General features: G+C 33.4%; 2 protein-coding genes and 2 long non-coding RNA genes across 10 annotated transcripts in view; 2 read left to right on the top strand and 2 right to left on the bottom strand.

The window, feature by feature from the left end:
* The window catches only part of LOC143062880 (putative RNA-binding protein 18), a 38,942-nt gene extending 11,613 nt beyond the window's left edge, over positions 1-27,329 (top strand). For 2 of the 7 annotated variants that reach the window (XM_076234696.1, XM_076234699.1), the window contains exons 2-6: positions 9,223-9,347; positions 11,286-11,412; positions 12,091-12,177; positions 15,977-16,035; positions 26,883-27,329. In XM_076234696.1, coding sequence (XP_076090811.1) covers positions 9,226-9,347; positions 11,286-11,412; positions 12,091-12,177; positions 15,977-16,035; positions 26,883-27,054 — 567 coding nt within the window. In that variant the 5' untranslated portion in view covers positions 9,223-9,225 and the 3' untranslated portion in view covers positions 27,055-27,329. Of the gene's footprint in view, positions 1-7,531; positions 7,923-7,948; positions 8,211-9,222; positions 9,348-11,285; positions 11,413-12,090; positions 12,178-15,976; positions 16,036-17,090; positions 17,110-18,801; positions 18,821-26,882 lie in introns of those variants that run through there. The other 5 variants (XM_076234697.1, XM_076234698.1, XM_076234701.1 and 2 more) reach the window with 5 other exon arrangements.
* Positions 3,615-5,366, top strand: LOC143062877 (alpha-crystallin A chain-like). Its single transcript, XM_076234693.1, has one exon. It carries the CDS (start codon positions 4,011-4,013, stop codon positions 4,665-4,667), a length of 657 nt encoding a protein of 218 aa, XP_076090808.1. The 5' UTR covers positions 3,615-4,010; the 3' UTR covers positions 4,668-5,366.
* On the bottom strand, positions 18,981-21,643 carry LOC143062882 (uncharacterized). The gene is made up of 3 exons (XR_012974874.1): positions 21,121-21,643; positions 20,290-20,358; positions 18,981-19,528 (listed from the first exon to the last, which is right to left on the bottom strand). It is a non-coding gene; the product is annotated as an uncharacterized LOC143062882 (long non-coding RNA).
* On the bottom strand, positions 22,248-24,897 carry LOC143062883 (uncharacterized). The gene is made up of 3 exons (XR_012974875.1): positions 24,385-24,897; positions 23,554-23,622; positions 22,248-22,792 (listed from the first exon to the last, which is right to left on the bottom strand). It is a non-coding gene; the product is annotated as an uncharacterized LOC143062883 (long non-coding RNA).
* Positions 27,330-27,951: the final 622 nt, after the last annotated feature.

Below are 27,951 nucleotides of genomic sequence, written 5' to 3'. Positions count from 1 at the left end.
AATTGCTCTCGGGCCTGTAAAAATCATATTCTACAGGCCAACAAAATCTTACTAAAAATTTTCAAAAATTGAGCTCCCGGCCTGTAGATTTAAAAGTTCGTCGTAAAGACTGAAAGACATAAATGACCACCTGTATAAATGATCAAAAATTTTCAAAAACTTCCAAGAATCTTGATTCCAAGGATACTGAATGGCCTACAGACACTTCCAAAACTCGCCAATATATACCTCAGTTCATGCGAAAATACATGTGAAATGTCATGTAGCAGATGTTTACTTTTTATTCGCCCGTCTTTTAGATGGGACGTATTATGGTATACCGTTGTCCGTCTGTCCGTCTGTCCGTCCGTCGTCCACACTTCGGACAATAACTCAAAAACACTTTCACCAATTTCCATGAAACTTAAGTGAATTGTTTATATCTATTGACGTAAGCTCCCTTTCATTTTTTTAATTTCAGATTTTAAGTTTTGGATTTATGGGGCTTTATTCATAAAAAAGGGGGGATTTTCAACACTTCAGACAATAACTCAAAAAGGCTTTCACCAATGTCCATGAAACTTTGGTGAATTGTTTATATCTATTGATGTAAGCTCCCTTTCAATTTTTATAAATTTCACATTTTAAGTTTTGGATTAATGGGGCTTTATTCTTAAAAAAAGGGGTATTATTAACACTTCGGACAATAGCTCAAAAAGGCTTTCACCAATGTCCATGAAACTTGGTGAATTGTTTATATCTATTGATGTAAGCTCCCTTTCAATTTTTATAAATTTCAGATTTTAAGTTTTGGATTTATGCATGGGGCTTTATTCATAAAAAAAGGGGAATTTTTAACACTTCGGACAATAACTCAATAAGGCTTTCACCAATGTCCATGAAACTTTGGTGAATTGTTTATATCTATTGATGTAACAAATAATACTTAATAAAATCTGATGAAAACATAAAATTTGTAAAATCTTTAGTTCAATTTAAAACATTAAATTTCTTGTAAAAAATAGGTTCCATGAATGTCGTACGTTTGTACTATTATTGAATGGTTGCAAGGACGAAAGCACATTAGCAGTCCCTGAGATACTAACTGTTCCCTGAGGCATATATCATTTTATGATAACATTTTTACTATCTAAGCTATGGATAAAAATCAAATACTGTTTTTGCATATAGGATGTTTTAAATTTACTCTTGTTAAAATTGGTTGCAATTGAAATCACAAATGATACCTTAGCATTGCAGCTTTTTTATAGAGTTCGGTTTCAGTGGAAGGGTTGAGCGCAATAAAAAATGTTATAAAAATAACTAGTCTACAATAGCACATAATAAGTGAACAAGTGACAACATGAAAATCCTAACATGTGACTAAATATTCTTTAAATGTTAAATAAAGGGTGTCATTTTATGAAAAAAATAAGGAAATCAAGTCTCCTAAACATTTATCAATATGATCATCTTGTGAATATTCTAAATAATAAAAAGGTGATAATTATTATCCACCATATTAAGCACCGTTTGAACAACTTTTTCATACATCTTTGTATAATTTAGTATAGTTCCTTACTGTGTTCAACAGAATATAACTATGAGCAATATACCCCAAGAAAATTACCTTCTTTCAAACTACTATAAAATTTGGAAATCAGCCATAGAATTACTAAAACCCATAATCATATATCACTTTCCTTATATTGCAATGAAGACTTCTATGTTATATGCCAATGTTAATGATATTTGTTTTTTATGCTAAATATTGAAAAGCTGAACTAGGTTTAATCATCAGTGTCTTCTTCACTGTAATCACTGTCCTCATCATCAGAAAAATCCTCATTTTCATTCTCAGAAGAGGCCTCCTCATCATCAATGAAATCTTTATCTTCATCATCAATGAAATCCTTACTTTCATCACCTACTTCCTCATTTAGATCATAACTTTCAGTAGAGTCACTTTCACCATCTTCACTTTCCCTGTTATCTTCTTGCTGCTCCTCATTGTCATTGTAGTCTTTTTTGCCATTTTTATACGCCCGTCGTCAATGAAATTCTTACTTTCATCACCTACTTCCTCATTTAGATCATAACTTTCAGTAGAGTCACTTTCACCATCTTCACTTTCCCTGTTATCTTCTTGCTGCTCCTCATTGTCATTGTAGTCTTTTTTGCCATTTTTATACGCCCGTCGTCTTTCAAACAACGGGCATATCATGCGCTAAAGCGCAGCCCTTTATTAATTTTGACACCGTTTGTTACAAGCATTATCAAGCATTATTAGATGCTTATTATGCTATTAAATTAGATTTTTTATAATGATTGATTAATTTTAGTACTCTTTCATGTTTATAAGTTACGGTAGATTGTGCTTTGGTAGCCAGTGGATAGCCACTTAGAGCTGTATTTTTTTTCCATTTGAAAGAAGCATAAATGTAATACGATTTGTACTTTTACCTTTAGACAGCTACCAACATCAAAACACAACATATTTTCATCACAGATGTTGTTATATTTGGTACTGTCCTTTGTTCTGGTTTCATGGGAAACATGGCAAACCTTTTCAAGAATTTTTAAGGGATATTTTGAAAAAGAATTTATTGAGCCCATTATTCCTCCTTGGATTATAGCAACAAGGCGAGAACATTGTTCATGATAATGGTGATTGAGATATATATTGATTTATTAATGCATATGCCTCACATCAAACATTTGTCAAAGTGCAAAGCTATTTTTTTTCAGATGATAAACATGTCATCTTGAAATTATTACTGAACAAGAGTTAGTTGTAATTGGCTGCCTTAGTACATGTAATGTGAATTAAATTCTGTTGGCTTGAATAAATTGAGAAATCTGAAACATGATACATAAAGAGTCTAAGTTTTATAATAAAGAGAAGAGTTCTGGATCATTACAATGTATGGGTATTCCAGACCATTGATGGATAATTTGCATAGAATGACATAAGATAATATGTTGACACTGTTGGATAAGCACATAGTGACAGTCAAAACTGATCTTTATTATCGATTCACTTTGTTTTAAGTGCCAGTCTTTGTAATTATAAGAATCAAGCAAATTTAGAAGAAATTCAAAACATGGGCAGCTTTAGCTAAAAAAAAAACCTGCAAACCTAACCAGTAACCATCATATCTTGGAGCAAAATATCCTCATCTGAAATGATTAGTCCTATCAAGTTTCTGTGTGCAGTACTGGCAGATCTTGAGGGGGTTTCCAGGGTGAGAACCCCCACCCCTTTTTTTGGGACGATCAATGCATTTGAACATATAGTTGGATCCCCCCTTTTTAAAATGGCTGTAATTGCCCCTGGTGTGTCTGTTAAATATTCTCTAGAAAACTTATGGTTAGAATCATGTGTTATCTTACAATTATGATGCATTATATCAATATATTTTGATAATTTTGTGAAAAATTATTTTACTTTTTTTTTTGCAAATGATATTTGATGTTGGAGATTTATTTATTTACCCTTTTTAACATGTGTTTAAGTTAAATGCATGTCAACAAATACTTGTAAGAATGCCCATTTGTTATAATCTTTTGATTTAATGATTGAATAATTATATTATATATATATATCGTGATGATAAACAAGTTGCAAGTTTCTCAGGTTGCTGAGGCGTAAATATTAAATGATGAAATATTTACTTTATTACAAACAAACTATTGCTTAAGGCAGAAAATTGGCTAAAGAGATCAGTTTGTACTCTATGGTAGATCTTTCTTGAACATATTAATTTACATCTTTTTTTTTCAAGTACACTATTGGTACTTGTGTATAAATATCAGGTCTCTCGTAAATTTTGTGGAGTGATTTAATTGAAAATTTGTTGACTCTTCAAGACTTTCGGTTGTATAATTTTCATCACTATTTTCAGTGTTATGAAATATTCTGGAGTATATTGCTTTTGAGTTTTATAATTATTTTGACATTTTGTGTCCATTCTGTTATCAAATATATAGGATTTAGAGGAGATTGTTTACATATATAACAGCAGAAAAAAATGTCACTTGTGTCAAGAGATGTGCCAATAAGATATGAACCAGACTTTTGGCCATCTTGTTATGATCAACATTTACCAATGTACAGAGATCCTGTTCCATACCAAAATCAACTCTCTAGATATGATGACTTTTATATGCCATATGGTTTTGAAAGCAGACCGTTAATGCGTAGCCAAATGTGGTCAAGCTTTGAACAAGAAATGGCCAGAATGAATGAAGAGATGAAAAGAAATTGGGATGTTTCACGTAGAATGGCAGTCGGTAACTTTGCTAAAATGGGAGATAATTTCCTTGCTCCATCTGCAGAAAATTGGAGGTTAATGGAAAATTTCCGGATGGATAATCCTATCATTGAAGATAATTCTGGAAGAAGAAAATTTTATTTGGAATATGACACGTCACAATTCAAACCAGAGGAAATAACTGTGAAAACATCTGGCCAGCAATTAACTGTTCACGCTAAACATGAAGAGAAAGACAAGAATCGTTCATCTAGAAAGGAATATCAGAGAAGTTATCTGTTGCCCCAAGAGGTAAATCCGGAACTTTTGACCTCTAAGCTAAGTGAAACTGGAAAATTAACAATAACAGCTTCCCTTCCAGCCCTGATGTCAGGAAATAAGGAAAGACTTATAGCAATTGAACACACAAAATGATGTTTATAACAGACTGTCAGTTGAAGGAAATTAAACATCTTAAAACAGTTGTGAAATCAGTCTGAAAGAACATATATATCATTTTTTGTATATCTATGAACATGATTGAACATTTTGGCATCTGATCGATTTGTGACAATGTTTTGTAAGACTTAATTTTTATATTGTACATTTTGTGAATATACATCTTTACTGGTATATACGTATATACTATTTATAGAGTTTTGTTGATGCAGGTGTTACTTATTTATCTGTTTTACATGTACAATGCACATTAATATATACATATGTAATTAAGAGTGAGTTTGAACACTTTTACAGGGCACTAAATGACATATTTATGTACATACCTCTACAATATATTTAGGCATTTAGTTTTGAATTGTACTTGCACAAAAGTAGTTACAATGTATATAAAGATGTTTTTATTTGAATCTTTTAGTTTCATATCATTGGTATCAATTTTAGAATGAATACTAGACAAATGGAATATGATCTATGTATATATGCCCTGGCTTGCTGTGCTGTACATGTTAGTGCAAGACAAAAAAGAAAGTTAATGTTCATAAAATTTATAATGATTACTGTGAATGCATTCCTAACAGTAAATAGTTCACTTCATTAAAAAAAAACAAAAAAAAGTAACCAATACAACCAATTGTTGAACATGTACAACAAATATATACTTACTGTTACAATGAAGGGAACATGTACAACAAATATATACTTACTGTCACAATGCAGGATCCATGTTTAATAAGTACAACAAATATATACTTACTGTCACAATGCAGGATCCATGTTTAATAAGTACAACAAATATATACTTACTGTCACAATGAAGGATCAATGTTTTATAAGTACAACAAATATATACTTACTGTCACAATGCAGGATCCATGTTTAATAAGTACAACAAATATATACTTACTGTCACAATGAAGGATCAATGTTTTATAAGTACAACAAATATATACTTACTGTCACAATGCAGGATCCATGTTTAATAAGTACAACAAATATATACTTACTGTCACAATGAAGGATCAATGTTTTATAAGTACAACAAATATATACTTACTGTCACAATGAAGGATCAATGTTTTATAAGTACAACAAATATATACTTACTGTTACAATGCAGGATCCATGTTTAATAAGTACAACAAATATATACTTACTGTCACAATGCAGGATCCATGTTTAATAAGTACAACAAATATATACTTACTGTCACAATGAAGGATCAATGTTTTATAAGTACAACAAATATATACTTACTGTCACAATGAAGGATCCATGTTTAATAAGTACAACAAATATATACTTACTGTCACAATGCAGGATCCATGTTTAATAAGTACAACAAATATATACTTACTGTCACAATGAAGGATCAATGTTTTATAAGTACAACAAATATATACTTACTGTCACAATGCAGGATCCATGTTTAATAAGTACAACAAATATATACTTACTGTCACAATGAAGGATCAATGTTTTATAAGTACAACAAATATATACTTACTGTCACAATGAAGGATCAATGTTTTATAAGTACAACAAATATATACTTACTGTTACAATGCAGGATCCATGTTTAATAAGTACAACAAATATATACTTACTGTCACAATGCAGGATCCATGTTTAATAAGTACAACAAATATATACTTACTGTCACAATGAAGGATCAATGTTTTATAAGTACAACAAATATATACTTACTGTCACAATGCAGGATCCATGTTTAATAAGTACAACAAATATATACTTACTGTCACAATGCAGGATCCATGTTTAATAAGTACAACAAATATATACTTACTATCACAATGCAGGATCCATGTTTAATAAGTACAACAAATATATACTTACTGTCACAATGAAGGATCAATGTTTTATAAGTACAACAAATATATACTTACTGTCACAATGAAGGATCCATGTTTAATAAGTACAACAAATATATACTTACTGTCACAATCAGTCTGCACCAAAAACTTTTTCAACTACTAGTCCGAAGACCAATATACTGACATTTTTCTTATTGGTCCAAAACAAAGTTTTGCAAAAACTTACTAGTCCGAATGAAATTTTACTAGTCTGGGGCATCGGACTAGTGGCTAACCGTGCAGACTGCACAATGAAGGATCCATGTTTAATAAGTACAACAAATATATACTTACTGTCACAATGAAGGATCCATGTTTAATAAGTACAACAAATATATACTTACTGTCACAATGAAGGATCAATGTTTTATAAGTACAACAAATATATACTTACTGTCACAATGAAGGATCCATGTTTTATAAGTACAACAAATATATACTTACTATCACAATGAAGGATCCATGTTTAATAAGTACAACAAATATATACTTACTGTCACAATGAAAGATCCATGTTTAATAAGTACAACAAATATATACTTACTGTCACAATGAAGGATCCATGTTTAATAAGTACAACAAATATATACTAACTGTCACAATGAAGGATCCATGTTTAATATGTTCAACAAATATATACTTACGGTCACAATGAAGTATCCCTGTTTAATAAGGCTAAGAATCATTTTACATTATACATGTTACATGACTATATATAACATGTATTATAATGTACAAACACAAATTCTTATGTTTTAGAAGGGTTAATAAAAATTGAAAAAGTATGCTAGAAAATGTTTTATCACATGCAATGTAGGTATTAAATGATAAAAGAAAAATTTTGTATACCAGGATTTGGAATATACATGTATACAGAATAGGTTTATTTTCTTTAAAATAAAAAAATATTCTGACATACATGCATCTGTAAAGAATATAACTAAGAAATCTATATTTAGAAATCTGTCTTTGGTATACATCACCGAGACAGTAACCCAACAGCACAAACTATCAGAAGACATCTAGACATGTTGTGGACATTTAGTTTTAAAAAGATAAGTGATCTATCTGAAAGAAACAATAGAATAAGTTAAGTTAAACTACTGAAATTATCTTAGGATCTGCTGTTAGCCCAATTTACACTTGCAGGAAAACAACAAAAAAACTGAAAAAGGGACACAGGACCATCTATAATCATAAAAAAAAGTTATACATAGTTTGAAAGTTGGAAAGCTAGATATTTTGCTGAAAGTGCAAAATTGAAGGGAATTCTTTTTTTCCTTTGTAGAAAAATAACAAACCTTCCTTGTACTGTCTGTCTGTTATTAGGAGTGGCTGAGGACAGTGAATAGAATGAGTAAATATGCTCCATACTTTATTACTTGACCGTCTCTGTGGTCTATTGCTTTCTTACAGTGCTGAAGGTTGTTGTTTTGAACCCAGCCTGATCAAACTATAGACTTTGAAATTGATATTTGCTGCTTCTTCACTAGGCACACAACATTTTGGAGTAAGAGCAAGGAATGGTCAGCTGGTAGTTGTAATAATGTGACCTGAGTGGAAGGATATAATATGTCTTCCTGGAGACTGTAACCATGGTAACAAGCTTGTGAACTAGCACATTAAAAATCAGACTCAGTGATTGGTATTACAAAGCAGGGTTTATATTCATTTCATATTTTCAAGTTCTAGTCCTAAATATGAATTTAATTTGCTGCTGGACAACAATCAACAAGCCATCCATCCATCAATAATTTCAAATAGAAAAATGTTTTTGTGCGTAATAAATCATATTCTTATGTAGTGACCAACTGTGCATTTCAAAATTTTAAGAATATTTTTATTTAAGTCCAGACATGATAAAATGTAATTCAAAACAACTTCATTTAAGCTTAAAATACATTATTATTCAGCTGTTGTCTGCTCTTTGGTCGTGTTGTTGTCTCTTTGACACATACATGACATATCCCATTTTCTGTCTCATTATTTTAAGTATGGCAGACAGCAACCAGCAACTACCACTGAATTGCAGACTCCTGACTTTGGACAGGTTTTTATATGACTTCAAACATTTTTTGGGGTTTGTTTAATGGTATGATGTCGTTATCTGAAGACGTTTGGTTTCCAAGTGAATGGATCTCTATGAAATTTGTTAAGAAGGTTCAACACTACAAAAGGAAGGTTATGATTGATTTTGGGGGTTATGGTACCATGACCAACAGTTTATGAATTATGGGCAAAAAACAAGCATTTTGAAGTTTCTGGACAATAACTTGTGTGTAATTGTGTATGGATCTCTCTGACATTGTATCACAATGATTCATTTCACAAAGGAAAGGCTGGGAATGAATTTGGGGGTATTTGCACCAAACATGCAGGAATAAGGGTAAACAAGGGGGCCAACAATAAGCATTTTTCAAGTTTAATGAGTCCAGACAATAAAGGATTTGTCTTCGGTAAAAAATAAGACAAACTTCCAATGGCTAAGAGAGATAACTCGGGTCAAATTGATTCTAATTCCAAAAAGTAAAATGATTGATTGTGACTTACACATGTGGATACCCTGACTTATTTGAAGGTAATAATAATATAGGACAACTCGAACCTGTACACAAAGAGATTTACTGTCTCATTATTTACTTTTCCTGTTTTTTTAGACTATGTTTACATTACCAACCCAGGAAGTATATACTACACCTGTTCCTGTACCAGAGGATCCAGCAGGAAACATCAAAGATGATTGTAGATTATGGATTGGAAATTTGGATACTAGACTGACAGAGTAATATAATATAAGACATACATAGAAATAAACAAGAAAATTCTAGAACTATTCTCAAATTTGTGAAAAAATGTAATTATTTTGGTATCTTTAACCATGTTATGAAACTTTAATTGGAAACAATTTGTATATTAAGGGGCCATAACTCACAATTAATCTGTAAAATGAAAATGTATACACAATTAGTAAATTAGTTTGCTGTTACATCATACCAAACTATTATCCAACCATGAACCCTTTTAGGTGTAAGACCACCAAATCATGGTACATGTACGTCACACCAGGTTGTATATATGAAAATAGGTAAAAAAAAATATTGAATTTGACAGTTGTAGGTAATTAATCCTACATTTTATTGCAGTAAAACGTTTCTGTTTCATCATGTTCATAAACATGTGTCTTGGTTATATCAAAGCATCACTATTTTTTCATTTGGGGTTTCTATAGAATATTTTGTAAACTTGAGGTTACATGGTTACTAAAACTTGTACACAGGTAAAATAAGGGGAGATATTTGATTGGTTAACTTCCAGTGATGGTTATTTTCTTATATGCAATGAAATGTTTTGTGAAATTTTTATACGACCGCAAAAATTGAAAATTTTTTGGTAGTATATTGGTATAACGTTCGTGCCGTCGTCATCGTCCAAAGACATTTGGTTTTCGCACTATAACTTTAGTATAAGTAAATAGAAATCTATGAAATTTAAACACAAGGTTTATGACCACAAAAGGAAGGTTGTGATTGATTTTGGGAGTTTTGGTCCCAACAATTTAGGAATTAGGGGCCAAAAAAAGGTCCCAAATAAGCATTTTTCTTGGTATGCACAATAACTTTAGTATAAGTAAATAGAAATCTATGAAATTTTAACACAAGGTTTATGACCACAATGGAAGGTTGGGATTGATTTTGGAAGTTTTGGTCCCAACAGTTTAGGAATTAGGGGCAAGAAGGGTCCAAAATTAAACTTTGTTTGATTTCATCAAAAATTGAATTATTGGGGTTCTTTGATATGCCGAATCTAACTGTTTACATGTATGTAGTTTCTTAATTTTTGGTCCCATTTTCAAATTGGTCGACTTTAAGGTCCAAAGGGTCCAAAGGGTCCAAAATTTAGTTTGATTTTAACAAACATTGAATCCTTGAGGTTCTTTGATATGCTGAATCTAAACATGTACTTAGATTTTTGATTATGGGGCCCAGTTTTCAAGTTGGTCCAAATATGGGTCCAAAATTAAACTTTGTTTGATTTCAACAAAAATTGAACCCTTGGGGTTCTTTGATACATGTATGCTGAATCTAAACATGTATTAAGATCTTTGCTTATGGGGCCAGTTTTCAAGTTCGTCCAAATCGGGGTCCAAAATTAAACTTTGTTTGATACATGTATCAACAAAACTTGAATCCTTGGGGTTCGTTGATATGCTGAATCTAAACATGTATTTAGATTTTTGATTATAGGCCCAGTTTTCAAGTTGGTCCAAATCGGGGTCCAAAATTAAACTTTGTTTGATTTCATCAAAAATTGAATTCTTGGGGTTCTTTGATATGCTGAATCTAATCATGTATTTAGATTTTGGATATAGGACAATAAAAGGTAAATGTCCAATTTAAAGTTTTTAAGTTTAAGTTCTTAGACCTCATTCATTCTGTGTCAGAAACCTATTTTGTGTCAACAATTAATCACAATCCAAATTCAGAGCTGTATCAAGCTTGAATGTTGTGTCAATACCTGCCCCAACTGTTCAGGGTTTGAACTCTGCGGTTGTATAAAGCTGTGCCCTGCGGATCATTTGGTTTTCTTTGTAGCTAAGTTTAAGGGATATTTAAGTAGACAAGAATTTGGGGAACAGTTTACATTGAGGCAAGGTCATACAAAGAACTTTATTGTTTGTAATGGTTTCATAATGAACAGACATACACATATATTCTTTCAGGTACACATTGTTAAAGCTTCTACAAAAGTTCGGTGAATTGAAAAGATTTGATTTTCTTCTTAACAAACTGGGGCCAGAAAAAGGAAAACCCAGAGGATACTGTTTTGTTAGTTATGAAAATAGAAAGGTGAGAATAAGTTTGTGTCCATCAGTGTTTATCTGACTTTGACCTTAATGTCTTGCATCATTGATAATGTTATGCTAATTATAATGTGGTGCATTTAGTAAGACCTTGTTCTTTAAAACTTTCAGCATAAAATTTAATCAATGCATGTATTCCTAAAGCAGGAAAGACTTCAGCATGTGTAGTGTTAAACTAACTTAAGTATTCACAATTTATAAGAGTTATTAGTATGGTTATTTGTTTTATTAACATTGAAATTGAATAATTGAAATCTAAGGCTGCAGGAATTTGTTACAATTTGAGCTTAAGGTGGTACCCAACACTTGCACTAAAATTAATTTGGCTCGTTTAATTTTCATAAAATTTTGTCAAAGTACTTACTTTGACCCTTTAACAAAAATATAAAAATTTCAAAAATTTTGAACCAACCGTTTTGTCAGAAATATTACACTGGATATATAGCAGTTTGACAAACACCAATGTTTATCATTGAGAAGCTTTATATTCCCTTTACAACACAATGTAATCAAAATGTTTAGCTGACCTTAATATACAAATACTACATTGCCTTCACTCATTGGAATTTGTACAAAATTAGATTGAATTTGGTATTACAGGAAATTAAAACAGAATTGAACAGAACGTTTTTGTAACATGATCTTTGTTTCTAAACAATTATAGGATGCTGAGAAGGCCAAGAGGAATATGCATGGTAAACTGGCACTGTCCAAAAGACTAGTAGTAAAATGGGCACATGCAGAAACAGACGTAATTATTTTACTTTAGTGAATGCCATTTAGCACTAATCTATATGATATATCCAAAAGTAGTAAAAAACAAAGATTTGTACCAAATATTATGATAGTAGCATTATAATAACACCTATTCACATGCTAGCCTTCGATATTGGGCTTATTTAAGTATGATGTCCGCCATTTTGGATTTAACCTGAAGTGAGACATTTTTTTCAAATGCCTTTCTATCTAAAATACAAGAGTAATAGTTGAGGAAGGTCTATGCCAAATTTCATGCTTGTAGCAGGATGTGCACAATTTTTCACCAAGCGGCCGTACTAATTGTATTATTGTGGATTTATTTACTTCTATTTTTAACCGGATTTTTGTGACAAAAATGTCGGTTATTGATTTGGGGATGTACGGCTGTCGGTCGGTCCGGCAATCAAATATTGTCCGTGCATTAACTCATGAACCGTTCAACCAAAGCTTTTAAAATTTTAATATGTTGTTACTGACAACTAAATGAAGGTCAAGTTCAATAATGGCGATTTTGACTTTTACCGTTCAGGAGTTATGGTTCTTGAAAGATTGAAAAATGGAGTTTCCAGTCGTGTCCGTGCATTTACACATGAACTGTTCTACCTAATCTTCCCAAATTTTAATATGTTGTTACTGATGACAAAATGGAGGTCAAGTTCAATAATGGCGATTTTGACTTTTACCGTTCAGGAGTTATGGTTCTTGAAAGATTGAAAAATGGAGTTTCCAGTCCTGTCCGTGCATTTACGCATGAACTGTTCTACCTTAGCTTCCCAAATTTTAATATGTTGTTACTGATGACAAAATTGAGGTCAAGTTCAATAATGACGATTTTGACTTTTACCGTTCTGGAGTTATGGTTCTTGAAAGATTGAAAAATGGTGTTTCCAGTCGTGTCCGTGCATTTACGCATGAACTATTTTACCAAAGCTTCCCAAATTTTAATATGTTGTTACTGATGACAAAATAGAGGTCAAGTTCAATAATGAAGATTTTGACTTTTACCGTTCAGGAGTTATGGTTCTTGAAAGATTGAAAAATGGTGTTTCCAGTCGTGTCCGTGCATTTACGCATGAACTATTTTACCAAAGCTTCCCAAATTTTAATATGTTGTTACTGATGACAAAATAGAGGTCAATTTCAATAATGAAGATTTTGACTTTTACCGTTCAGGAGTTATGGTTCTTGAAAGATTGAAAAATGGTGTTTCCAGTCGTGTCCGTGCATTTTCTCATGAATCATTCAACCAAAGCTTTTGAAATTTTTGGAAAATGACGCGTCAGCGGCATTGTTCCGATACCATTGACCAGAACAACAGGAAGTCGATTATTGCCTCCGCCTACCGCACTCCGTTTCATATTTACTATTTTACAAACTAACTGGTATCTGCTTGTATTCCGCTACACTCGAACAAAGTGTTGTAGTCGGACGAGAACCAGTTTAAATACTTTATTTTATTTACAACAAAAATGTTGACCTGTCCATAGAAAGGCTTGTATAGTCCGCGGTTTTATTCTCCAAAATTGTACCTTCCAGAGGGGGTGCGGACTGTAGAGTACAATAAGCAAGAAATAAGAGAACAAGTTCAATTTCGCGGCGAGGTGGTTTGTTTACGTTCCGCCATCTTTGTTATTGAATCAGATATTGTAGAGGGCGCTCTCATCATTTATCAAACTAATAATTTTAACTCATCCATATTAATAAGTTATTTCTATTTGATATCAAATTAAAACTGATAAATATAAAAACTAAACCTTTCATTACAAATTTCTCGTTTCTTTTTAATGCATTTGAAATAAACTGGTATCTGCTAGATTGAAACGATTCAAACATAGTAAAAATGACAACCGTAAACCAGCTTAGAATTTGTAAACTACAAAACGTAATCGGTTATTGTTCATTCCGTTTCGGTGTTTCATACCGACTTATATGGTTTGTATAAGCTTAAGACCCTCCAAACATTAATGTGATAGGTATATTAATGACTGTTTTACAAAAGGATGGAACTGTTTTACTTTCAAAGTCGTATTATAGTGATACATGTATCTGTCATGTACGGATTTCGACTCTCACCGGTTAATTTCTTCTTTTACACGTGCTTTTTAAACTTCCTATATCGCAAGTTTCAAAATTGTTTTTTAAGTAAATTAAACTTATTTTAACAATCATGAAGCATTCTAGAATCATTGTCAAGCAGTTTTTACTTCTGTTTGATGATGGAAAACAGGTTTTCTCAAGAAATACCGCAAACGATCGCAGAGGATTTGAAATGTACAAGTCAAGTCGGCACCTGGTTAAATCTCCATCTAGTTAAATCGGCACCTATTTGAAGTCAATTCGGCATCCAATAATATTTGTTATAATATTTTCTATTCAATTAATTAATAACTTTTACCAAGTACATAGTTAATATGTTGTTGTGTATAAAGGTAAACAACGAAGCCCTTACCCAAGCTGTTGTTTAAACAATGAGACAATTAGAAAAATAAAATGGAAAACTATGAGTCCCTTTTAATAAATCAAACTTTCATGCCAAATAATTAGCAAATTTAAGGTGGTTTTTTTCTTCAGGAAAGTTTAAACAGCATTAAACCAACAATCCTGTAAAATGCTCAACTGGTTAAGAAAATGCATAAAAATATCCAATACCTCATATATATGCCTTTAAAAATACACGTTTAGTTGAGAAAAATAAATATATACAAAATGTACATGAACCCCCAAAAATATGAAAGTTAATATTTTTGGACAATCCCTTCCTTAGGTATTTAACTCTTTTTGCTTAAATACTGAAAAAAATTCTGGCAACCCCTTTCTTATTTTTACTCTTTTTGCTTAAAATACTGTTATTAATTTCGATTTAACCAGGTGCCGATTTGACTATATCGGGTGCCGATTTGTACAGGTGCCAATTTAACCAGGTGCCTGTTTGATTAGAATTCTTTGAAATTACCTGAGTTTCATTAGACCTTTGATAACAGTAACAAAAAGATTATTTACCTAAAATTTTGTGGGAGAAGGGGGTTCGGACTATGAACCAGTGAGAAATATACAAGCCTTTCTACGGTATTTATTTGTACAATTCAGGTAGTCTTGACCTATTCATTTGTCTTTAAAAAAACAGCCAGTTGTCATCATCACTTCACACACACACATTTACGAATATCAATTAGATGCTTACGAGACATGTTGCATTGTTAAACTAATTATGTACAGTAAGTGAAAATCAAGACTTGCAGAAAAAATATCCCAATATTAGAGACAGTGGCGTCATTTTTCCTTAGAGCTTTCAGCTCTTTGATTATATGTTGTTACTGATGGCAAATTAGAGGTCAAGTTCAATAATGACGATTTTGACTTTTACCGTTCAGGAGTTATGGCTCTTGAAAAATTGTGAAATGGCGTTTCCATTCACGTTGTTGCATTTACTAATGAATGAACCATTCAATCTAAGCTTTTCAAATTTTAAGATGTTGATACTGATGACAAAATGGAGGTCAAATTTGATATTGACGATTTTCACTTTCACCAATCATCAGTAATGGTTCTTGTGATATTGCCAGAACACAAATAAATATTAATAAATCAGGTTTGCTGTCGTTGGGACAGCCTCTTGTATGTATTATATTCTCCTTTTAAGTTTATTTGTCCCACAGTCCAGTTAAATTACCGTACAGTGGGTTATTTTCGAGGGGTGCTTATTTTCACTTATTTTGGCAGGGGTGTTTATTTTCACTTCTTTTGGCAGGTAAGGGAATTTATTATTCACCACAATTTCTTTTAATTTTCAGAGTGAACAGCAAGACATAAGAGTACCATGTAGCACTACAGGTGTATATCCTACTGGCAGGTAAGAAAACAAGACATAAGAGTACCATGTAGCACTACAGGTGTATATCCTACTGGCAGGTAAGAAAACAAGACACAAGAGTACCATGTAGCACTACAGGTGTATATCCTACTGGCAGGTAAGAAAACAAGACACAAGAGTACCATGTAGCACTACAGGTGTATATCCTACTGGCAGGTAAGAAAACAAGACACAAGAGTACCATGTAGCACTACAGGTGTATATCCTACTGGCAGGTAAGAAAACAAGACACAAGAGTACCATGTAGCACTACAGGTGTATATCCTACTGGCAGGTAAGAAAACAAGACACAAGAGTACCATGTAGCACTACAGGTGTATATCCTACTGGCAGGTAAGAAAACAAGACACAAGACTACCATGTAGCACTACAGGTGTATATCCTACTGGCAGGTAAGAAAACAAGACACAAGAGTACCATGTAGCACTACATGTGTATATCCTACTGGCAGGTAAGAAAACAAGACACAAGAGTACCATGTAGCACTACAGGTGTATATCCTACTGGCAGGTAAGAAAACAAGACATAAGAGTACCATGTAGCACTACAGGTGTATATCCTACTGGCAGGTAAGAAAACAAGACACAAGAGTACCATGTAGCACTAAAGGTGTATATCCTACTGGCAGGTAAGAAAACAGGTAAGAAAACAAGACACAAGAGTACCATGTAGTACTACAGGTGTATATCCTACTGGCAGGTAAGAAAACAAGACACAAGAGTACCATGTAGTACTACAGGTGTATATCCTACTGGCAGGTAAGGAAACAAGACATAAGAGTACCATGTAGTACTACAGGTGTATATCCTACTGGCAGGTAAGAAAACAAGACATAAGAGTACCATGTAGTACTACAGGTGTATATCCTACTGGCAGGTAAGAAAACAAGACATAAGACTACCATGTAGCACTACAGGTGTATATCCTACTGGCAGGTAAGAAAACAAGACACAAGAGTACCATGTAGTACTACAGGTGTATATCCTACTGGCAGGTAAGAAAACAAGACACAAGAGTACCATGTAGCACTACAGATGTATATCCTACTGGCAGGTAAGAAAACAAGACACAAGACTACCATGTAGCACTACAGGTGTATATCCTTCTGGCAGGTAAGAAAACAAGACACAAGAGTACCATGTAGCACTACAGGTGTATATCCTACTGGCAGGTAAGAAAACAAGACACAAGAGTACCATGTAGCACTACAGGTGTATATCCTACTGGCAGGTAAGAAAACAAGACATAAGAGTACCATGTAGCACTACAGGTGTATATCCTACTGGCAGGTAAGAAAACAAGACACAAGAGTACCATGTAGTACTACAGGTGTATATCCTACTGACAGGTAAGAAAACAAGACACAAGAGTACCATGTAGTACTACAGGTGTATATCCTACTGGCAGGTAAGAAAACAAGACACAAGAGTACCATGTAGCACTACAGGTGTATATCCTACTGGCAGGTAAGAAAACAAGACACAAGAGTACCATGTAACACTACAGGTGTATATCCTACTGGCAGGTAAGAAAACAAGACACAAGAGTACCATGTAGTACTACAGGTGTATATCCTACTGGCAGGTAAGAAAACAAGACACAAGAGTACCATGTAGTACTACAGGTGTATATCCTACTGGCAGGTAAGAAAACAAGACACAAGAGTACCATGTAGCACTACAGGTGTATATCCTACTGGCAGGTAAGAAAACAAGACACAAGAGTACCATGTAGCACTACAGGTGTATATCCTACTGGCAGGTAAGAAAACAAGACACAAGAGTACCATGTAGTACTACAGGTGTATATCCTACTGGCAGGTAAGAAAACAAGACACAAGAGTACCATGTAGCACTACAGGTGTATATCCTACTGGCAGGTAAGAAAACAAGACATAAGAGTACCATGTAGCACTACAGGTGTATATCCTACTGGCAGGTAAGAAAACAAGACACAAGAGTACCATGTAGTACTACAGGTGTATATCCTACTGGCAGGTAAGAAAACAAGACACAAGAGTACCATGTAGTACTACAGGTGTATATCCTACTGGCAGGTAAGAAAACAAGACACAAGAGTACCATGTAGCACTACAGGTGTATATCCTACTGGCAGGTAAGAAAACAAGACACAAGAGTACCATGTAGTACTACAGGTGTATATCCTACTGGCAGGTAAGAAAACAAGACACAAGAGTACCATGTAGCACTACAGGTGTATATCCTACTGGCAGGTAAGAAAACAAGACACAAGAGTACCATGTAGCACTACAGGTGTATATCCTACTGGCAGGTAAGAAAACAAGACACAAGAGTACCATGTAGTACTACAGGTGTATATCCTACTGGCAGGTAAGAAAACAAGACACAAGAGTACCATGTAGTACTACAGGTGTATATCCTACTGGCAGGTAAGAAAACAAGACACAAGAGTACCATGTAGTACTACAGGTGTATATCCTACTGGCAGGTAAGAAAACAAGACATAAGAGTACCATGTAGCACTACAGGTGTATATCCTACTGGCAGGTAAGAAAACAAGACATAAGAGTACCATGTAGTACTACAGGTGTATATCCTACTGGCAGGTAAGAAAACAAGACACAAGAGTACCATGTAGTACTACAGGTGTATATCCTACTGGCAGGTAAGAAAACAAGACACAAGAGTACCATGTAGTACTACAGGTGTATATCCTACTGGCAGGTAAGAAAACAAGACACAAGAGTACCATGTAGCACTACAGATGTATATCCTACTGGCAGGTAAGAAAACAAGACACAAGAGTACTATGTAGCACTACAGGTGTATATCCTACTGGCAGGTAAGAAAACAAGACATAAGAGTACCATGTAGCACTACAGGTGTATATCCTACTGGCAGGTAAGAAAACAAGACATAAGAGTACCATGTAGTACTACAGTTGGGTATACATTTACAATTAATTCTCCATAGGCGGTAATGGTAACGTTTTCCTCCGTTGCTCAGTCCATATCGTTTACTTGAACATGTATGATGGCTCATATCGAAGCTGATACATTTATACATGTCTGGTTAAATTTTCGGGGTGGCAAGTGAGATTACTTTTTTCGCAAATTGATGGACCCCGGAAGATGGTGAAAAATGTCACTCTCCTCATGAAATAATCCCAAAATTCTGATCATAAAATTCAATAAAAAAATTGTCCTTTCTAATAATTTATTTCAGGTCAAATCTACATCTTTCTTTTCTCATCACACCAGCTCTATAAAACAGTTCTTATTGTTCATTTATGTCCATTTTTAAAATCACAGCATCAACAATTGTATGGCGGACTAATATTTTTTTTAATTACGTCATCTGAGTTCCTCATCTCAAGGTCTATTAGGGATCCTGACCCATATTGAAATTCATACTTCTGATTTTTCCAAATATTTTTATGTGATCTTCATCGGTATAACATTCTGAATAAATCTGTGTATTTTTGTCCATTTCTGAAAAAAAATAAAGTTGTTTTAGCACTATACGCAATGACACTTTCGTCACTATATTCATTTATTTTGAATACAATGGGTTTGTATAATTATTTTTTTCCAGAATACCTTCACTAGTCAAAACAAGGACAAAACTTCTGATTATAACCTTTAATTACAATACACAGACCCTGTTAAAGCATTCTATAAAATTTTCTTGTGCCTTAAAGTGCATTTTGACAGAGAAATTATGCAAAAATGAAGATTTTATAAAAAAACCAACACCAAAATAATTATTCTTACTAGTGGAAATCTGGTATTTAAAACTGTGGAAAGCACTCTTAACTACTTGGAAAGTCATCCTTATCATATAATTAGAGTGCAATATAGTGCAAATTTTCAAAACTTGTCCTTTCACATAATTCTATTTGAGAAAAAATGTTTTTAACATGTATTTCAGTGAAAACCTTTTATTAGTGAGAAATCCACATGAGGTTTTAAAGGAAACATTGTGACATCACATGTATTATGGCGTCATTAAATAACGACAGATGAAAATAGAGCTAAATATAGTTTGCAGTGTTACGTGAGAAACAGTTGCCGCAAGATTTAACTCGAAATATTGAGTCGAAACGATCTGTAACTAAGCCTTTTCATTTAATACCAAGACCATAGCAACAGTTTTCATATTTGCATATTTTTAACATACCGACTGTAATTTCAATTGCATAAATACCATAAATAAACAATTTAGAGCTTGCCTAATAAAGCAAAATGCTTACCAGTTATTCAGGACTTTTTAAAACCTCTAGTTTGCCATCTCAGGTTAAAAAGTAATGATATGTCTGGAACTGAAATAAGACAAAAAAATTACTCAGGCTGTGTTATCATTTGATTTAAATACAGAAGTACTATTGAGAGAGAAAAATCTAATTCTTGAAAGTTTAATCACAAAGAAAGACAAATGCTTCTCCCTTGTGGCTTAGTCACCTTCATTTAAACCAGTCACCTTCATTTAAACCTTTTATTTTAGAAGCAATGGGTAGTAGCTAACTAGCTTAATAGTTGAATAGGTGCAGAAATATTGTTTTCAAAAAGGTTTGACCCTCCCCCTTTTTCACTGAGAAATGACAATATCTATTGTTTTGCTCAAGTGCATTAAAAATATTAGTTCATGATTTTCTTAAAACATGTACATGTTTTTTCTGTTTTTTTTGCATATGATATCTACTGACCAGGGGTCAAATCATTGGATAAAAGCACATGCGATGATGTATCTCACTTTACTCGTATGAAGTGTGTTATCTCCCTTGATTATCAGGTATTCCTGTAGACCGAAGTGATAATTACATAACAAAGACTATATTGTGTCATGTTTACTTACAATTTAATAATATTTAAAAGTTGTTTCTTGCCTTTTTCAATATAGTAAACAAATTCCTTTCGGATCTCTCGGAAGTAAACAAAGTTATGATTGTGCCTAAAAAAAGTGTTCAGCCCCGTGCCAGTAATGCATTTTAAAAGCAAAGTTTCATTGAGTTTTGCTGATCTTTATCAATAATATTTATCTTAAACAATTTATAATAACTAGGTATAAATCAAAAACTACTAACCATCATTTTCGGTGGTGTACAAGGTGAAATCATCCATAAATCAGCCTGAAAACTTCTGGAATTAAGCTTCTAAATTGGGTATACATTTACAATTAATTCTCCATAGGCGGTAATGGTAACGTTTTCCTCCGTTGCTCAGTCCATATCGTTTACTTGAACATGTATGATGGCTCATATCGAAGCTGATACATTTATACATGTCTGGTTAAATTTTCGAGGTGGCAAGTGAGATGACTTTTTTCGCAAATTGATGGACCCCGGAAGATGGTGAAAAATGTCACTCTCCTCATGAAATAATCCCAAAATTCTGATCATAAAATTCAATAAAAAAATTGTCCTTTCTAATAATTTATTTCAGGTCAAATCTACATCTTTCTTTTCTCATCACACCAGCTCTATAAAACAGTTCTTATTGTTCATTTATGTCCATTTTTAAAATCACAGCATCAACAATTGTATGGCGGACTAATATTTTTTTTAATTACATCATCTGAGTTCCTCATCTCAAGGTCTATAAGGGATCCTGACCCAGTTGTATATCCTACTGGAAGGTAAGAAAACAAGACACAAGAGTACCATGTAGCACTACAGGTGTATATTCTACTGGCAGGTAAGAAAACAAGACACAAGAGTACCATGTAGCACTACAGGTGTATATCCTACTGGCAGGTAAGAAAACAAGACACAAGAGTACCATGTAGCACTACAGGTGTATATCCTACTGGCAGGTAAGAAAACAAGACACAAGAGTACCATGTAGCACTACAGGTGTATATCCTACTGGCAGGTAAGAAAACAAGACACAAGAGTACCATGTAGCACTACAGGTGTATATCCTACTGGCAGGTAAGAAAACAAGACACAAGAGTACCATGTAGCACTACAGGTGTATATCCTACTGGCAGGTAAGAAAACAAGACACAAGAGTACCATGTAGCACTACAGGTGTATATCCTACTGGCAGGTAAGAAAACAAGACACAAGAGTACCTTGTAGCACTACAGGTGTATATCCTACTGGCAGGTAAGAAAACAAGACACAAGAGTACCATGTAGCACTACAGGTGTATATCCTACTGGCAGGTAAGAAAACAAGACATAAGAGTACCATGTAGTACTACAGTTGGGTATACATTTACAATTAATTCTCCATAGGCGGTAATGGTAACGTTTTCCTCCGTTGCTCAGTCCATATCGTTTACTTGAACATGTATGATGGCTCATATCGAAGCTGATACATTTATACATGTCTGGTTAAATTTTCGGGGTGGCAAGTGAGATTACTTTTTTCGCAAATTGATGGACCCCGGAAGATGGTGAAAAATGTCACTCTCCTCATGAAATAATCCCAAAATTCTGATCATAAAATTCAATAAAAAAATTGTCCTTTCTAATAATTTATTTCAGGTCAAATCTACATCTTTCTTTTCTCATCACACCAGCTCTATAAAACAGTTCTTATTGTTCATTTATGTCCATTTTTAAAATCACAGCATCAACAATTGTATGGCGGACTAATATTTTTTTTAATTACGTCATCTGAGTTCCTCATCTCAAGGTCTATTAGGGATCCTGACCCATATTGAAATTCATACTTCTGATTTTTCCAAATATTTTTATGTGATCTTCATCGGTATAACATTCTGAATAAATCTGTGTATTTTTGTCCATTTCTGAAAAAAAATAAAGTTGTTTTAGCACTATACGCAATGACACTTTCGTCACTATATTCATTTATTTTGAATACAATGGGTTTGTATAATTATTTTTTTCCAGAATACCTTCACTAGTCAAAACAAGGACAAAACTTCTGATTATAACCTTTAATTACAATACACAGACCCTGTTAAAGCATTCTATAAAATTTTCTTGTGCCTTAAAGTGCATTTTGACAGAGAAATTATGCAAAAATGAAGATTTTATAAAAAAACCAACACCAAAATAATTATTCTTACTAGTGGAAATCTGGTATTTAAAACTGTGGAAAGCACTCTTAACTACTTGGAAAGTCATCCTTATCATATAATTAGAGTGCAATATAGTGCAAATTTTCAAAACTTGTCCTTTCACATAATACTATTTGAGAAAAAATGTTTTTAACATGTATTTCAGTGAAAACCTTTTATTAGTGAGAAATCCACATGAGGTTTTAAAGGAAACATTGTGACATCACATGTATTATGGCGTCATTAAATAACGACAGATGAAAATAGAGCTAAATATAGTTTGCAGTGTTACGTGAGAAACAGTTGCCGCAAGATTTAACTCGAAATATTGAGTCGAAACGATCTGTAACTAAGCCTTTTCATTTAATACCAAGACCATAGCAACAGTTTTCATATTTGCATATTTTTAACATACCGACTGTAATTTCAATTGCATAAATACCATAAATAAACAATTTAGAGCTTGCCTAATAAAGCAAAATGCTTACCAGTTATTCAGGACTTTTTAAAACCTCTAGTTTGCCATCTCAGGTTAAAAAGTAATGATATGTCTGGAACTGAAATAAGACAAAAAAATTACTCAGGCTGTGTTATCATTTGATTTAAATACAGAAGTACTATTGAGAGAGAAAAATCTAATTCTTGAAAGTTTAATCACAAAGAAAGACAAATGCTTCTCCCTTGTGGCTTAGTCACCTTCATTTAAACCAGTCACCTTCATTTAAACCTTTTATTTTAGAAGCAATGGGTAGTAGCTAACTAGCTTAATAGTTGAATAGGTGCAGAAATATTGTTTTCAAAAAGGTTTGACCCTCCCCCTTTTTCACTGAGAAATGACAATATCTATTGTTTTGCTCAAGTGCATTAAAAATATTAGTTCATGATTTTCTTAAAACATGTACATGTTTTTTCTGTTTTTTTTGCATATGATATCTACTGACCAGGGGTCAAATCATTGGATAAAAGCACATGCGATGATGTATCTCACTTTACTCGTATGAAGTGTGTTATCTCCCTTGATTATCAGGTATTCCTGTAGACCGAAGTGATAATTACATAACAAAGACTATATTGTGTCATGTTTACTTACAATTTAATAATATTTAAAAGTTGTTTCTTGCCTTTTTCAATATAGTAAACAAATTCCTTTCGGATCTCTCGGAAGTAAACAAAGTTATGATTGTGCCTAAAAAAAGTGTTCAGCCCCGTGCCAGTAATGCATTTTAAAAGCAAAGTTTCATTGAGTTTTGCTGATCTTTATCAATAATATTTATCTTAAACAATTTATAATAACTAGGTATAAATCAAAAACTACTAACCATCATTTTCGGTGGTGTACAAGGTGAAATCATCCATAAATCAGCCTGAAAACTTCTGGAATTAAGCTTCTAAATTGGGTATACATTTACAATTAATTCTCCATAGGCGGTAATGGTAACGTTTTCCTCCGTTGCTCAGTCCATATCGTTTACTTGAACATGTATGATGGCTCATATCGAAGCTGATACATTTATACATGTCTGGTTAAATTTTCGAGGTGGCAAGTGAGATGACTTTTTTCGCAAATTGATGGACCCCGGAAGATGGTGAAAAATGTCACTCTCCTCATGAAATAATCCCAAAATTCTGATCATAAAATTCAATAAAAAAATTGTCCTTTCTAATAATTTATTTCAGGTCAAATCTACATCTTTCTTTTCTCATCACACCAGCTCTATAAAACAGTTCTTATTGTTCATTTATGTCCATTTTTAAAATCACAGCATCAACAATTGTATGGCGGACTAATATTTTTTTTAATTACATCATCTGAGTTCCTCATCTCAAGGTCTATAAGGGATCCTGACCCAGTTGTATATCCTACTGGAAGGTAAGAAAACAAGACACAAGAGTACCATGTAGCACTACAGGTGTATATTCTACTGGCAGGTAAGAAAACAAGACACAAGAGTACCATGTAGCACTACAGGTGTATATCCTACTGGCAGGTAAGAAAACAAGACACAAGAGTACCATGTAGCACTACAGGTGTATATCCTACTGGCAGGTAAGAAAACAAGACACAAGAGTACCATGTAGCACTACAGGTGTATATCCTACTGGCAGGTAAGAAAACAAGACACAAGAGTACCATGTAGCACTACAGGTGTATATCCTACTGGCAGGTAAGAAAACAAGACACAAGAGTACCATGTAGCACTACAGGTGTATATCCTACTGGCAGGTAAGAAAACAAGACACAAGAGTACCATGTAGCACTACAGGTGTATATCCTACTGGCAGGTAAGAAAACAAGACACAAGAGTACCTTGTAGCACTACAGGTGTATATCCTACTGGCAGGTAAGAAAACAAGACACAAGAGTACCATGTAGCACTACAGGTGTATATCCTACTGGCAGGTAAGAAAACAAGACACAAGAGTACCATGTAGCACTACAGGTGTATATCCTACTGGCAGGTAAGAAAACAAGACACAAGAGTACCATGTAGCACTACAGGTGTATATCCTACTGGCAGGTAAGAAAACAAGACACAAGAGTACCATGTAGCACTACAGGTGTATATCCTACTGGCAGGTAGGAAAACAAGACACAAGAGTACCATGTAGCACTACAGGTGTATATCCTACTGGCAGGTAGGAAAACAAGACACAAGAGTACCATGTAGCACTACAGGTGTATATCCTACTGGCAGGTAAGAAAACAAGACACAAGAGTACCATGTAGCACTACAGGTGTATATCCTACTGGCAGGTAAGAAAACAAGACACAAGAGTACCATGTAGCACTACAGGTGTATATCCTACTGGCAGGTAAGAAAACAAGACACAAGAGTACCATGTAGCACTACAGGTGTATATCCTACTGGCAGGTAAGAAAACAAGACACAAGAGTACCATGTAGCACTACAGGTGTATATCCTACTGACAGGTAAGAAAACAAGACACAAGAGTACCATGTAGCACTACAGGTGTATATCCTACTGGCAGGTAAGAAAACAAGACACAAGAGTACCATGTAGTACTACAGGTGTATATCCTACTGGCAGGTAAGAAATCTTGATCTTATATATCAAACCATCACCTAACATGCATCCAAAAAAATTAGCACAGAATTAAATTCTGATTATCCTGTACAGAGTCAAATTACTACCAATCTTTGGATAAATGACTAGTTTTTAAAGGTCTCCTTTAAAATATGTGTGATAATCAGTTACCATCATGAATGAGAAAAAAATATTGAGGTCCTCCTCTGTTTGAATTATTGCTAGTAGAAAGGGAGAAATCTGGGTGTTTGGGGGGGGATGCTCTTTTCAAATTCTTTAGGTGATAGTTGTTGAAATTTTTCTTTTATCAATCACTGAGGTGGTTCTTTTAAAATTGAATTCCTCACCATGATTTGTCAAATATGAAAATTGTTTCCGGCTCAGCGTTTTAGAAACTTTGGAGACTCCAAGTTTGGGTATTCCTGAAAAATTGTATCTGATACAATAAAAGTGTTCAATATGTATAGATGTATTAATATGACTTCAATGTAAGTGTTACTCTACAACTATAGCAGATCGCTCAAAATTCTGACAAATTAGTACTTTGTTTTATCAAACCAAACTGTTCAACTGACAAGACATTTTAACCAACTGTTTTAGAAAACCATAGTCAACTCATCAAAAAGCAAGGTGATAAATTAACGCATTCTTACAATTCTATAGTGCTTTAAAAGCATGATAACCATGATAACTTCAAAGCTTAAAAAAACATGAGGTGAATAAATCAAACTTTTCCAGACGTCATATTTCTTTCTTTTTTTTCTTTTCAGCACTGATAGTCAGATAAGAGCCATAGAAGACAAGTTAAGGAAAATGGAAGAATCCTCCTCAGAATTCACAATCTCTACAAAACCTGGAGCCCAACCAGGAAGTAGTCAATTATATCAAATGAACGCTGCCAAACAAGAACAAATCAAGAAGCCATACAGTCGTAAAAAGTGATCTCATCATGGTATTTTGATGTCTGAAAAAAATCAAACTTGGTTGCAAAGTTGATGGTATGCTACCATACATGGAATTGTTCCAGTATCAATGGTCAATGATCATTTGTTGTCCCAAGGAAGCTGTGTTGTACTGCAAAGAAGAAATGTACACGGATAAGGAGGACTAGAAATTTTAAAACATTAACTGTGAAATATTTAAAAGATTGTTTAGTGTAAAATTTCACATTTAAAGCAATGCATTGTGTCTTATTTTAGATAAAGATTAAAAGATTATAGGATTCTTGTTATCTTTAAAACTCATTTGAAAATAAAACAGAACTGTTGTGTGATAGTCTATGAGATAACTCTTCACAAGAGACCAAGTGACACAGAAATTACAGTGCTTATCCAGTGACCTTTGGGGTATCACAATAGCAATGGCCAAAACAGTTTACCAAATTGCAGTTAGATTTCTTCTCCAACTAACTAATCAACTGGTAAAATGTTTTAGCAGATTGCTCAAGTGAAATGTTGTTAGTATGAAGTGAGTGCTGTGAAATCACATCCAGATCCAGTTAGTTGATATCCTTGTCAATTGTTTCAAACACAAAAATGACTTACTATAGTATGAGTCACTGAATAAGAAGGTCTAAATTTGACATGGAAACTTCTATCATAAATAGATTTTATAAATAAATAGTTCAAACCATTGTTTTGTAGATGTATATTTTATAGCTTTGTCTTCTAAGACAAAGTTATTGTGTAATTATGATTCGTATAATATTTTCTATACAAATTACTGATCTGCTGGCATTAAAGGGAAATAATTTTTATTGAGTTATTGTACACTAAAAAATTAATCAATGATACCTGGCTTCTGATTTAGCCTACAATTTTTTTCAAAATTTTAATCATC

The sequence above is a fragment of the Mytilus galloprovincialis genome, chromosome 2 (genome assembly GCF_965363235.1).
Source record: "Mytilus galloprovincialis chromosome 2, xbMytGall1.hap1.1, whole genome shotgun sequence".
In the NCBI taxonomy this organism is placed as follows: domain Eukaryota; kingdom Metazoa; phylum Mollusca; class Bivalvia; order Mytilida; family Mytilidae; genus Mytilus; species Mytilus galloprovincialis.
Note: the sequence above shows the minus strand (reverse complement) of the source record. Positions and strands in the feature narration are given on the sequence as shown.

Coding starts and splice junctions, on each gene's coding strand:
- LOC143062877 (XM_076234693.1), top strand. CDS start 4,011: ATGTCACTTGTGTCAAGAGATGTGCCAATAAGATATGAACCAGACTTT.